Source organism: Bombyx mandarina, chromosome A1 (assembly GCF_030267445.1).
Source record: "Bombyx mandarina strain Sakado chromosome A1, ASM3026744v2".
Classification (NCBI taxonomy): domain Eukaryota; kingdom Metazoa; phylum Arthropoda; class Insecta; order Lepidoptera; family Bombycidae; genus Bombyx; species Bombyx mandarina.
This window is the reverse complement of record NC_143234.1, coordinates 2,620,798-2,635,340: the sequence shown is the minus strand read 5'-3', so window position 1 is coordinate 2,635,340 and position 14,543 is coordinate 2,620,798. Positions and strand designations below refer to the sequence as shown.

At 34.3% G+C, this 14,543-nt stretch overlaps 2 protein-coding genes and 1 long non-coding RNA gene across 10 annotated transcripts in view; 1 reads left to right on the top strand and 2 right to left on the bottom strand.

The window, feature by feature from the left end:
* LOC114239600 (uncharacterized) overlaps positions 1 to 14,543 on the top strand; it is a 159,609-nt gene that overhangs the window by 50,181 nt on the left and 94,885 nt on the right. The window lies entirely within an intron of this gene.
* Positions 5,164 to 13,264, bottom strand: LOC149499461 (uncharacterized). Its single transcript, XR_016325688.1, has 2 exons — positions 12,523 to 13,264; positions 5,164 to 6,938 (listed from the first exon to the last, which is right to left on the bottom strand). It is a non-coding gene; the product is annotated as an uncharacterized LOC149499461 (long non-coding RNA).
* On the bottom strand, positions 11,101 to 12,302 carry LOC149499462 (uncharacterized). The gene has a single exon (XM_089739670.1). It carries the CDS (start codon positions 12,300 to 12,302, stop codon positions 11,433 to 11,435), a length of 870 nt encoding a protein of 289 aa, XP_089595796.1. The 3' UTR covers positions 11,101 to 11,432.

Below are 14,543 nucleotides of genomic sequence, written 5' to 3'. Positions count from 1 at the left end.
ATTAACTTAAAGAACAAATTACACGTCATTACGGGTTCTCCCAATCCATTAACGGTGCTTTTAGGTACCATAAGCACCGGTCACTGTCCTCCTACGTCGCAAGCGACGGGTTCGACGAGTGAATTAACCCATAGACATAGCCCACTGAGTTTCTCGCCGGATCTTCTCAGTGGGTCACGTTTTCGATCCGGTGGTAAATTCTACGAAGCACTGCTCTTGCTAGGGCCAGTGTTAGCAAACTGATTTGAGGCCTGTGAGCTCACCTACACATTAGGGTGAAGGCCTTAGGTGTTAGCCTTGAGAGGCTATTTCAGCTTAGGAAAAAAATATATATTAAAAAGTATCTCTCCGCACTATCGAACTTTAACCCTTAACGTTTTCTTCCAAAAATGATTAAAAATAGGTCGCGGTGCGTGAGTCGGTCATTACGACCCCTTCCTTCGTTTTTATTGAACAAACCGTTTCGATAACGTTACAGTTGTACTACCCAACATTCTGTATTAAATATAACATTATTTGAGCGTACAGTTTTATTCTATCGTATTGTTTATACAAACCGTTAGCGTTGACGTAAAAGCTCACTGAGTTTCTCGCCGGATTTTCTCAGTGGGTCGCGTTTCCGATCCGGTGGTAGATTCTGCGAAGCACTGCTCATGTTAACGTAAATGTTAGCAACGTCGTCAATCTTGAGCCCCGTGAGCTCACCTACTTGTTAAGGATACGCTGAAACGATCTCTCAAGATCATCAGCTTAGGAAAAAAAAGTTGACGTAAATTAAAACTAGATGAAACGAAAAAGCGACACTAAAAAGAGACATACAGGATTTGGCACGCGAGAGAACGAGATAGAATACTTCGCGTTTCACTAAGAACGCCATGTGAAGTTCACGTATTATTTTTTAATTATCGACGCGTGCTCACAATAAGTCACGTTGAAGACTGAAATCAGAGGTCGGACTAGAGGAATTCGTTGGGAAATATTGTACGTTAATTATGAAGTAGATGAGATTCATGTCGCAAAGTTTGCGTGCTGGTCAGACTGTATAGGTTCTGTCTCTTCTAGTGGTCACGGTAACAATGTCGCATTCTTATTTTCATTCTTCATACTTCAATAATGACAGTATAATTTTGTTATTTAAGTCTATTGTATTGTAAATCCGTGCAACCGACGTATCGTAAATAAATTTTAGCGGAAACATTCTGCGCACTAAAGATACCGATTTTTTTTTCTTACTACATACATATAAGCACTAAAGTTCGGGAAATTTATATAGTGAAGGACATGTAACAAAATTTATCTTTTGACTAAGACAGTTTTTATGTATAAATCCTAATTAAAATTTTTGGAAACCGATTTTAAAAGTGAACTATCATGTCACCTTAATATAACAGTAAGCACAATATTTCCAACAACAAAAAAATCAAATTCGATCCTTATGTGATGGAGAAATTTACGAAGAAGATACATTAAAAACACACACATTCAATCGAATATAGAATATTCTTTTATAAATCAATCCAATTGTATTAAATCGGTTAGAAGTATCTAATCTCGATACACCGATTAAAGTTTATCGGCTTCTATCTGTTTGTTTGTTTGAGCGTCATGCTAAAATAGCTGTGTTAATTTTTAGCTTATCGTTTGAATTAAAAACAGTTAGGTAGATTTATTTTATTAACATCACAACTAATTATAAAAATATAACAGACAAGCGGCCCGCTCCGGCTTCGCTCGGGTCTTTAACAAAAATTTCAACGATATTTGACGTTGTTTAATTTTTTTAAATAAAAGAACACTTATGCGGCATAACTATAATAGTTAAACATATGCTGTCGCGACATTTTTTGTAGATAATAATGCGTTCTACAAAGTCATAGTACATTATTTTATTCTATCATCAATAGTTTTCGCAGGGCAAGCGAAGTAAAGAATATTTTAGGTAATTTTTTTACACCTTGGGTTACATTATTGAAATTATAGTAAGGATCCCCAATTTTTTTAAAAAAAGATTATAGCCTATATCACTTGGGAATAGTGTAGTTTCCAAACAGTGAAAACATTTTTCAAATCGGTTCAGTAGTTTCTGAGCCTATTCAATACAAACAAACAAACAAATCTTTCCTCTTTATAATATTATAAGTATAACTATAATACTATAGACAAAATTCCCGAGTCGTAGATGTTTAAACGAAAAATATGTAAAAATTAAATTGTTTTTTTAGGACATTCATTTTGCCTTCACCTACCACAACTGTAATTACGGGTTAGTGATTAATTAATAATTCATCGTCGATATGTTTCGTTCGTTGATTAATTACGAAAAATCGATTTTATTGATATCAATATGTGGTATAAGTTGACATTAATACAAGTTTTGAATAACAACATTAGGACTGTCGGTCACCTGAGCAGTCGCACCCGTTCGGTGGAAGATCTTCCATTAACTTAAAAACTCTTAACTTAGATATTTGTTACAAAAAAGTTATCATTCCAATAATAAAGATAATAAAGTATTAAATAATAATCATAATAAAGTAAGATAATAATAAAGTAAAGATAATAATAAAGTAAAGATAATAATAAAGTAAAGATAATAAAGCATTAGATTGCAGATATATGACTTTTTTTGCATATATTGATAGCCTTGATAGCTATTTCAGCTTCTCCTTGACGCGTAGGTGAGCTCACGGGGCTCAAATCGGAGTGTTGCTAACACTGGCCCTAGCAGTGCTTCGCAGAATCAACCACCGGATCGGAAACGCGACCCACTGAGAAGATCCGGCGAGAAACTCAGTGGGCTGTGTCTGTTTTCCGACGACCGTAATAACATCTTATAACAAAAACCAAACGCGAGATAAAATAGTAAAAGGAATTTTAATTATGTTGTCGACTAAAAACCGAACAGAGCACCATGACAATTATATCTATATATTAATACGTGAAGCAAAAAATTTTGTATCCCTTTTTACGAAAATTGCGCGGATGGAGGAGTATGAAATTTTCCACACTTATAGAAAATATAGAGAAGAAGTACACAATGCTAATATTTTTTTTAAATAATGCATAAAAGATACATTAAATCAATAAAGAAAACATTACACACACTACATACCATGTATTTGACGCACACACGCATGCATACTATTTATTGTCAAACTTTTGTTCTTGACGTCTGTTGTCAAATTGAGGATAGATTTTTATAGTGTAGTCTTGGCGAAATTTGTGATTACAGAAGTATAAAATACAATCATAATAGTGTACAAACTTACAATTCCAATTAATTATAGTCGAATGTCGACTACTGCGTGACCACTAGTTTCATTTAAAATTAGAACTATTTATTAATAATGTTGTGGCAAATTTTGTTCTCACACCCGATCTCTTAACTTACGAACGAACGAGCGGAACGTACATTTGTGAACAAAAAAAACGGATAAAACGTACATTTCGTTTGAACACAAAAGGCAAACCGGTATACGTACACAACTAGTTGCAATTGACAATGTACATTAAAAAAAAAAAAAAACAATTATAAAGAAGAAATAAAAGAAAACAATGACAGCTCATTTGACCCTTCCCGAATTATGCAAATGGCGGACGAGAAACACTTTTGATACCTTTTTTTGTTCTTCGATAAACAAATGATTTCTATTGAACCGGTTTTATAGATTTTTTGCGGACGTCTTTGTCTCTACCCTATTTCTATGGGAATATTAAGATTTCGCGATAAACGGTGGACGGATGTGAGAATGTGGTCCAATTAATAGCATCATGATGCGAGTCTTTGTTCTGAGGTGCATAGGAACTCATTCTTGCGTACGTGTCAGATGTACCTTGCAGATATATCTTTAAATATTTTTCCAGCTCTTCAAAATTGATCTATGGATCTGGCTTCTCTTTATGTGCGCAATTTTTAATTCTCAATTCCAGTAAAATAAAAAGAAAATACTATAGCTCAACCGACTCAAATGCAATGCTCTAAGACCCAAATCAAAATGAATATACATATAGATGTAAAGAAAAAACCTTTATTATTTCAAAACTATTTAGTTTTTAAAAAGGATTTTTATTCAGTGTCATTCAGTCATGGAGTAAAGTCTGTAATTGAGTAAAAAGGGAGTTGAGTTTTGTATAGTTTATTTTAATAATCTTTGATATTTGATATTAACTTTAAATAGAGATTAAGGGCTTGAAATTTTATTTCTTATTATATAACAGAAAACGCAATTAACTCTTTTATTGTTTATTCATTCTAAAGAACTCCATATCGTTATATAGATACCTAGAAAATACAATTAAAATCACCTAATTTGCACAAGAAAATCTCGGAAAGAATAAAAACGATAATCAGCGCCATCTACGTTCAGATTTTCGTAGGCCCGTGTCTAGCCACCGTGACGTCACACCCACACGCCACGCCTGTCCACCATTACAAGAACAATGCCTTGCTGCACTGGAGTTCCACTTCAAAGCTATACGATTCGATTCTATACGATATTAAAGAATCATCTCTTAGCTTTACACGGTTAGGGCCTTTGACAGAGTATCAATATCGCATACCAAAATGTACTTTAGTCAAAATCACACATGCCCGGAGCCAAATAATGTTTCGTCCGCTAGGCGTTTTAAGTTTAACAGCACTTGGGCGCGTGAGATGTTCTATTGTAACTATTGAGACCTTAGTACTCATATCTTAAGGTAGATATCTATGGGCTCCGGAAACCACTTAACATCCGTGAGCTCGTCCACCCAGCTAAGCAATAAATAAATCACAAAAAAACACGTGAAAAGTTTTTAAGATTCACGGACTGCAATATATTGTCGGTTAAGTTAAAAATGACAAAGGTCATTCATTACCTAGGTTTTCTTCTCTCTCTATTTAACAGGGAAGACAATTCTGTACATTAAAAAAGTTGGTTCCCGCAAACAGGTTTTATCATATTACGATTTTTACTATATCAGGGTCGTCCAGATAAACCCCAAAAAATATTTCATTATTATTTTCCATCGCGTAACTATCGCCACGCTTGCCCTGTGACACGCGCATTAATGATTTCTTGACATTATCTGTTTAAATCAAAGTAATTTGCGCTTTATAAGCTCACAATAATAATCAAATTCCTGTTGTTACGCGGTGAGCGGTTTTGTAGTTTTAAAAAAAACTTTATTTTAATATACACTGAATTTATTTATCCTTTACAAAAATCTGATGTTACACGGACAGAGTTACGATGTTATGAGCTTGAAGATTGATGACGAACTCTTTGGTTTCAAGGAGAAAGAGAATTTATACATGAATAGTATTTACTAAACAATTAGTAAATGAGTCATTTAGACTATGAACCGTATTGGTAAACATATTTAGAATCCGTAAGGACACAATTAGTAAATGACGGAATTTTACCGATGTGAAAGGAATACAATATTAACTAATGTTCTAATTCCAAATGAAGATCTGATGTAAAGTAAACAATATACATATGATTTAGTAACATGAGGAAATAAGCATGTTATATAGTAACATGATTTAGAACTTAAGAACTAAGAGTTAGAGTACATTATGTGTTTATGAGAATTGATATATGACTTAGGTACTAGTGTGAGGGGCATAACATAACACCTCCCCCCTTAAAACAAAGGTTGAGCGTTGGTGCTCGAACTTTGAGAATTAGGATTTTCTGGATTTTCGATGTCATCTTCGTCTTCGGAGATGCATGATGTAGGATGACCCATGTTGGTCATTGGAATTGAAATTTGTGTATTTCTTCTTCTTGAAGAATTATCAAAGCAATTGTTAAAAATCTGGATACATCCGCTATTTGACCTTCTTCGGGTTGCAAATGAGCATGGAAAATTCTTGAAGATTTTGTATAAGATGTATGTTAGCATTGTGATTCCAATCGAGAAATAGATCCATGAAAAACTTGATTCATGTTTCTTCATGAAATTTTGTGTTTTGATTTTCTTAATTTCCTCTGAATATTTGTCAATATGGTGCTTGATTTGTTGTAACGAGTCCAATGAGATCTCATTGATTGGAATTGGAATTAGATGTGGTATTTCAACATTTTTTAATTCATGGAAACAATCGTCAGTTGTTATATCCGGTGTGACGATTGGATACGTGATGTTTTCATTTGATGATTTAAATGCTGTGAGCGTGCTGTAGCCAGTATGGAGCTTGCAAGATGCTGGCAGCGTTATGATTCCTGATCCATAGAGTTTGTGGTTCGACACTTCACCATTACATTGAAGTACACATTGAGTTTCTGTGCTTAATACGTAGAGCCATTTATCACTTTCTAACTGCTGAAACGTTGCTATTTCCGCAGGAAATGATGTGACAGTGCATGATTTAGGAATTGATTTTGATTTTGCTAGCAGGACTTCAAGTTCACATATTGGTCTTGAAGTAGATTCATAGACGACCATATTTTTGCATAACCGTTGTCTCGATGCGAAATTGTTGCAGTTTTCCAACGAACTTGTAGAAACATACTTTTCTTGATTTTGATTAGTGGCTAAGAATATATGCTCTGGTAGGATGGTGGAGTGATATGAGGAATTAGGATGTTGTACAGGGATTGAATAAATATGATATAATTTAAAATTATCGATTGTAACTAAGGGAAATTCTAAGATGTATACGAGGCGATTTGAGTAAACATAAGCTGATAAGGTAGAAGAATCTAATAAGGTATGATTTTGTTGACCGTACATGAGGAAGACGTGAATATTGTGAGGATACACTTTCAAAGTTTTTAGCAAGGCGTACAAGAGATTCGTGAGATATGAATAGGGGTTTAAGATCTTTATATATTACTAATTTCCATGATTCTTCGTATGGGTATAATGTTCCTTCATCTTTAAAGAACAAACCTGATTGCGAGGTTAAAGGGTTGATGAAATTTAAACTTGCGTGGATTCCAGTGGTTGCCCTGGAATAGGCAAAATATTTCGATTATAATGATTTTGTATAGAATGTTGAATAAATTTGTAAACTTTGTAAATAAGGAGGTATATAAACATTTTAAAAATCGAACAAATAATAAAACTAATATAAGGATTTGAGAGGGTTTGTATAAAGGTATTTGTATCTTGGATGGCTGTAGATTGGCCTATCCTGTAAAGAAATATTTCTAACTTAAAAATAGAATATGAAATATAGTAGACTATAATTTTAACATAAATGAATGAATTTTGAAATATTAGAATTTAGGATGAATTATCGTTATTAGGATAAGGTCTAAGACGATTTGAGTGAACTAATTGGGTTTTTCCACCCTTTTTAATTAGGAAATTTTCATTGAAGCCAACACGAACTATTTCGTATGGGCCTTCCCATTTAGAATCTAGATTGTTAGGATTAGGAACTTTTAGCATAACTTTATAACCTATTTTATATTCTACAGAATTCTTAATTTGATTGTCATAGCGTTCTTTCGCTTTTTCTTTCATCTTTTCTAAATTTTGTAAAGCAGTTTCTCTAGAGACCTTTAAACGTTCGTTTAAGTCTTTTAAATAATCGCAAGCTGTGTAATCAGAGATTGGTTTTAGCGAGTAGAATGGACGAGGCTTAAAACCAAATAAGAGTTCATGAGGAGTATAACCCGTGGAAGAGTTAACTGAGGTATTATGACATAAAATAGCGAGAGGAATGATTTGATCCCAATTTTTATGACGACGATTGCAATACATGCGTATATGATCTCGAAGAGTCGCATGGAATCGTTCGAGAGCGCCATTTGTTTGAGGATGATATGCTGTATTGAATGTGTGATTACATCCGAGAAATTTTGTTAGTTGTTTAAGAACGTTATTGGTAAATTCGGTACCTTGGTCCGAATGAAAACGCTTTGGAACACCGAAGTGTTGGCAGAAATGTAAGATTTGTTTAGCAATAGTGACTGCTTCTTTGTCAGGAATAGGATATGCTTGAACAAATCTTGTGAGATCGTCTTGCAACGTTATGACATATTTATTATTATTATCACTAATTTCTGAGTATGAGACTAAATCCATTGATATACGCTCAAATGGTTCAGTAGATTGAGAGGTTATGACCATAGGTGCTTTAAAAGACTTACGTTGAATTTTATTTCGTTGGCAAACGACGCATGATTCTATGTATTCTTTAATGTCGTTTGTCATTCCTTTCCAGAAATATTCATCACGAATTTTCCTGGTTGTTTCTAAGATTCCACGATGTCCTGATAGAGGTTCATCGTGATAGGTTTTGAGAATATTAGGAATTTCTTCAGGCATAGGATAAGATATTTTATTTTCACAAATTATAATTTTACAATTATATGATTCAGCGATGTATGAAGATATATAAAGTTGTTCGTTGATTTCTAGTTTACACGTATTATCATTTTTAAGATCTGGAACGTACAATGTATCAATTTCATGTTTTTGGAGACATGAGAGAAGAGATTTAAAATAACTTTCAGAATCCCATGGATCGAAGTGTCTGGGTCTAGTGCATGTAAAGAATAAATTTTGATTATGATTTGAATTTAACAAATATACTTCGTATAGAGAGTTTTGATTTTCTAAAAATGATTCAGTTTGTGAACATAAACTGATAGCTTCATGAAATAGATTATTTTGTGAAGGAGGTTCACATGACATAGGAATAAATATATTTTTGTGCTTAACATCTAACAATTGATCTGGAGACATTTTAGTAAAAGAAGTATTTATATTGGTACGATCTAAGGATTTGTAATGTTCAAAATTTATTTGTAGATAATCGTCTTGATCATCTTGACTTAAATCTATTACGTTAGAGTTCATAATAGCTGGACGAGACAGAGCGTCCGCATTAGTATTCATTTTTCCTGCTTTATAAACTATCTCGTACTCGTATTCTTCGAGCTTGAGACGCCATCTTACGAGACGACTGCCTGGATCTTTGATTGAAAATAACCACGTCAGAGGTTTGTGGTCAGTAACGATTTTGAATCTTCTTCCGAAGAGATAAGGTCTGAAATGCTTAACTGCCCACACTATGGCAAGCAACTCTCTTTCGATAGTTGAATAATTAGACTCGGCTTTATTTAAAGTACGTGAGGCATACGCGATTGGCAAATCTTTGCCAATATCTCCCTGTGAGAGGATAGCACCAATAGCATGTAACGATGCATCGGTAGTTAATACGAAATCTTTGTTGAAATCGGGATATTGAAGAATTGGAGTCATGGTTAAAATTTCTTTACATTTATCGAATGCTGACTGCTGATCTTTACTCCATATAAATGGAACATCTTTCTTGAGTAAGCTCGTTAAAGGTTTAGTGATTTTGCTAAAGTTAGGTATAAATCTACGATAGTATCCTGCGAGACCTAAGAATGATTTTATATCTTTACACGATTTAGGAATAGGAAAGTTTTTAACTGCTGAAACCTTTTCTGGATTTGGTTTCACGCCTTGATTTGTGATGATGTGACCTAGATAGGCAACTTCTTTGCGCATAAATTCACACTTGTCGGGTTGAATTTTGAGACCATATTTACGGAGTCGCTCTAAGACTTCAGTTAGTTTTTGTTCATGTTCCTGAAGACTAGAAGCAAAAACGACTATATCATCTAAGTACACGAAACAACGCTCTCCCTGCAATCCGTACAGAACGCTATCCATAGCGCGTTGGAAAGTAGCTGGAGCATTTTTGAGTCCAAAGGGCATTCTTAAAAATTCATAGTGACCATAAGGAGTACTGAATGCTGTCTTAGGAATATCCTTTTCATCAAGTTCAATTTGGTGAAAACCTGATGCTAAATCTAGGGTAGTAAAATAAATAGAATGACCTAACTTGTCTAGGATATCGGTGATGTTTGGCAAAGGGTAACTATCTCCAATAGTGATTTCGTTTAATTTCCTGTAGTCTATAACTACACGCCATTTCTGTTTACCAGAAGCGTCAGACTTTTTAGGGACAACCCAAATGGGGCTGCTCCATGGAGATGAACTAGGTTGAATAATTTTTTGGTCTAGCATTTTTTCAACTTGAGATTTTACCTCTTTTTGATGAACAAAAGGAAACCTATACGTTTTGGTATTAATCGGAATGTCAGAAGTAGTAGGAATTGAATGTTTTGTATTGTTACTAAAAGACAGAGGTTCGTCTTCTAAATAAAAGATATCTGAAAATTTTGAAATAATTTTGTCTAGAGATTTTAGTTCTTCGTTATTTAGATGGTCAGTTCTCACGAGTTGACGAACTTTATCTCGTTTATCGTGGACGCCATTATTTAATGAGTTTGTAAAGTTTATTTGTGAATTAGCATTATTTGAGTTATTAATTAATGATAACGATTTAGTTTCTACTAATGGTAATGATGTGATCGTCTTATCACGGTCGCTTGAGTTGACACAAGTTATGAGGAATCTTCCATTGGAAACTGAGATAAGTGCATTCGGTATGGTCAACTCTTTGTCTAGGGATTGCTTCTCGACGAACGCATTACCATTACATATGTCTTTTGTAAAACAAGCTATGACAGTTTCAGATCGCTTTCCTAGAACTTGTTTACAATCGGACGGTGACTCATCTTTATCACCGAGAGTTGTTAACTTGTAATTTTTGTCTTTAAGACGCATGGTCTTAGATTGAACATAAATGGTAGCATTGAATTTGTTCATAAAATCGTTACCTAAAATACCATCTACACTGATATTTAAGTTAGCAACGTGAAATTTGAATTTTGATAGATTATCGAGGGACAGTTGTGCTGTACCAAAACTACGAATGGTAGAGTTAGTTCCAGATATTCCCACAATAGACACGATGTTCGATTCATCTAGAGGGGCTGTACCTATTTTGTTTCTATTAATAACAGAAATAGCAGCGCCTGTGTCGATAAGAAGGGTTACTGGTTGTCCTTCGATGTGAAACTTACAATAAAGTAGATTTTCTGGTGGTACATTGAATGATGATATTTTGTAAGTTTCTATATTAGATTGTTTTTCAGAGCTAGAAGTCGATTTTGACTGTGAATTCAAATTAATGATTTCGTTAGATTTAGGATTCGATTTAGAATTATATTTAGTTTTTGATTTAGAGTTAGATTTAGTTTTTGATTTAGAATTAGAATTAGATTTTCGTTTAGAACTCGATTTAGAATTTGATTTTGTGATTTTGTCAAGAGGTTCTGATGATTTTTGAGTTGAAAAAGCTTTAGGGTCTACAAAGGTCTCGAAGTCACTGTCTTCAGTTTGAGTCGCAACGTCACTAAGTTGTCTCCGATAGACTGCTGAACTATGTGAGCTATTGTTCTCGAACTGAGGGGTGAAAATAGCTGTTTGTTCCCGATGAACTGAATTAACAACATTATTTTCTGTGACCTGAGTTTGATTTTTATAGTCTAAGGCTTTTTGCTCATTGTGTTTGTTAAATTGGTTTAGAACGTCGTTTGATTTAGTATTGGGCTTTAAATATTCGCGGTTTCCGAAGCATTGCCCGTGAGTTCGGCCGCCTGTGAGTTTAAATTATTTATTTTAATTGAATTGTTGGGATCTTGTTTGTTTCTTTGATTATATTGTCTCTTACGACATTCTTGAATTAAATGACCAGGCTTCTTGCAATAGTTACATGATTTTAAGGGAGTTGAAACATTATGGTTGCCAGAGTTTGGTTGTGGAGTTCGAATATGTCTGGATTGACCATGATTTTGATATCGAATAGTGCTAGGGTTTATATTAAAAAGTTTTTGTCTAGCACTGTTCATATTTCGAATTTTCTCTTCCTGTATAGCAAAATTTCCGGCGTCAGTTAGATTGTTGAAATCTCTGGTTCTAAGCATTACGCCTATGTCAGAGTTTAAGCCGTTAATAAAAACATTGAGAGCTGTTTCCTCAGCAGTAATTTTACGTCCTTCTAGGGTGTTATCGTTATATTCGATACACAGTTTTTCTATTATTTTACTTCGACAAAGATTCACGCGAAGAAAATAGTCAGTTACAGTTTCTTTTGATTGTTGAAACATAGATTGTAGTTCTAACATAAGATGTCCTAACGTTTTGGTTTGAGAAAACTTTTGTATTAGGAAGCATTTTAAGTCAGACCACGTTGAAAACTGTTTGGCATGAACGTCTGATGAACTTGGCCCTGTGATTTTATTTAACGCGTATATTAAAAGAACCATCTGTTGTTGAACAGAAGCTAAACTAAACGCGGAGTCGCACGATCTGATGAATCGATACACTTGGCTAGGAGATGATGTATTGAATTCTGGTATTAATTGTAAGAGTGTAGCAATCGTAATTTCTAAAGCCATATTTTTGTTTTCTGCGCTAAACATTTTGAATGGCTTGATTTAAGAAAATGTATAATTTAAGAAATAATGAAAAAATTCTACCAAAAGTCGCGAATTTGATTTGATTTATGATGATTTAAGATGATTAAAGATTTAAGATTTGATTTAAGATTTTGTTCAATATATATGATTTAGGAAAGAGATTTAGGAATGTGTAACAGATTAAGGATTAAGGATGAATTCAGAGCATATAAAAACCACTTACCACAGTACAATAAAAATTAGATTCTGCATGTGGGCTCTCGTCTGTTCGGCGAAGTTATTTCAAAAGCCTTCAGCTACCGTGCTTGATTCACGTCGTCTTGCGGTTGCTGGCTGCTGCTGGGCGATGTGTGTCCCGTAGTTGCTGCTGCTGCTGTTGCTTGGCGATGTGAGTTCCGTCGCGATGCGGTGATGCACGTTAAAACTTCGTCTTGGCGATATTTCTATGCGGAATCCTACCGACTGCGCCAAATTTGTTACGCGGTGAGCGGTTTTGTAGTTTTAAAAAAAACTTTATTTTAATATACACTGAATTTATTTATCCTTTACAAAAATCTGATGTTACACGGACAGAGTTACGATGTTATGAGCTTGAAGATTGATGACGAACTCTTTGGTTTCAAGGAGAAAGAGAATTTATACATGAATAGTATTTACTAAACAATTAGTAAATGAGTCATTTAGACTATGAACCGTATTGGTAAACATATTTAGAATCCGTAAGGACACAATTAGTAAATGACGGAATTTTACCGATGTGAAAGGAATACAATATTAACTAATGTTCTAATTCCAAATGAAGATCTGATGTAAAGTAAACAATATACATATGATTTAGTAACATGAGGAAATAAGCATGTTATATAGTAACATGATTTAGAACTTAAGAACTAAGAGTTAGAGTACATTATGTGTTTATGAGAATTGATATATGACTTAGGTACTAGTGTGAGGGGCATAACATAACACTGTATTCGTTTGTGTCATTAATTGTGATTACATTCTTTCATGACCTCGGAATTATAATTGTGTCTAAGTAGCAAGATGGGTGTGGCTTCATTCGTACTAAACGTGTTATTAAATCATTAACTAAACTCTATGACTATTTGATAAGTCATCTTGAATCTATATATTAATACGTGAAGCAAAAACTTTGTACCTGTTTTTACGAAAATTGCCCGGACGGAGGAGTATGAAATTTCCCACACTTATAGAGAATATAAGGAAGGAGTGCAGAATGTTAATTTTTTTTCAAATTATGCATAGAAAATACATTAAATCAGTAGAAAAAACATTACCCATACTACCATGTATTTGACACGCATATATACTCTTTTGTTTATTGTTAAAGTCTGTGGTCAAATTGAGAATAGATTAATATTGTATGTCTTTAATATTATCTGTCTATAGTGTATGTAGGCTTGGCGAAATCTGTAATTAAATGTCGAAGTATGATCTTTGACAATAGAACCATGATAATGTTCAAGCTTACAATTCCAATTAATTATGGCCGAATTTCGATTACTGAGGGACCACTAGTGTTAGTAATTGTTTAAGGCTTCTTGTACACCGTAGATACTTAAAGGCGTGGGTCCCGGAGAGCCAAGTGTGGAAATAGCGTAAATTTGTTTTTACATAGAAGCCACGGAAAACAGCTATATAAGCTACAGTACAATATCAGTATTTGAAAAAAACTGTATAGGTACCTACAGTACCTGGTGGTAGGACCTCTTGTGAGTCCGCACGGGTAGGTACTAACACCCTGCCTATTTCTGCCGTGAAGCAGTAATGCGTTTCGGTTGAAGGGTGGGGCAGCCGTTGTAACTATACTGAGACCTTAGAACTTATATTTCAAGGTGGCTGGCGCATTTACGTTGTAGATGTCTATGGGCTTCAGTAATCACTTAACAGCAGGTGGGCTGTGAGCTCGTCCACACATCTAAGCAATAAAAAATTGTCTGAAGTATGTCGGGAATTTATAGAATAATTTTCGTCTCAATTGAGACGGCTGATTTGAAAGGGGGGTTCTTACGTTCGAACGTGACGTGAGTCGATCGGGCACGATTTTCAAGATGTTATTGCTGCAGCATTTGAATTCAAACTATTTTGTAGCTGATGAATCTGATCGATTTTCCAAATTATAAATCGATATTTTTCTATACGGATTATAAGGCTGGATTTACAATATATCCCCAAACTTTCTTCACTCAGCGACACACTAACTAAAGTTAGGTACCTACTATA

Bases quoted from the DNA above. Each gene is read 5' to 3' on its own strand.
- LOC149499462 (XM_089739670.1), bottom strand. From the start codon at position 12,302: ATGTTTAGCGCAGAAAACAAAAATATGGCTTTAGAAATTACGATTGCT.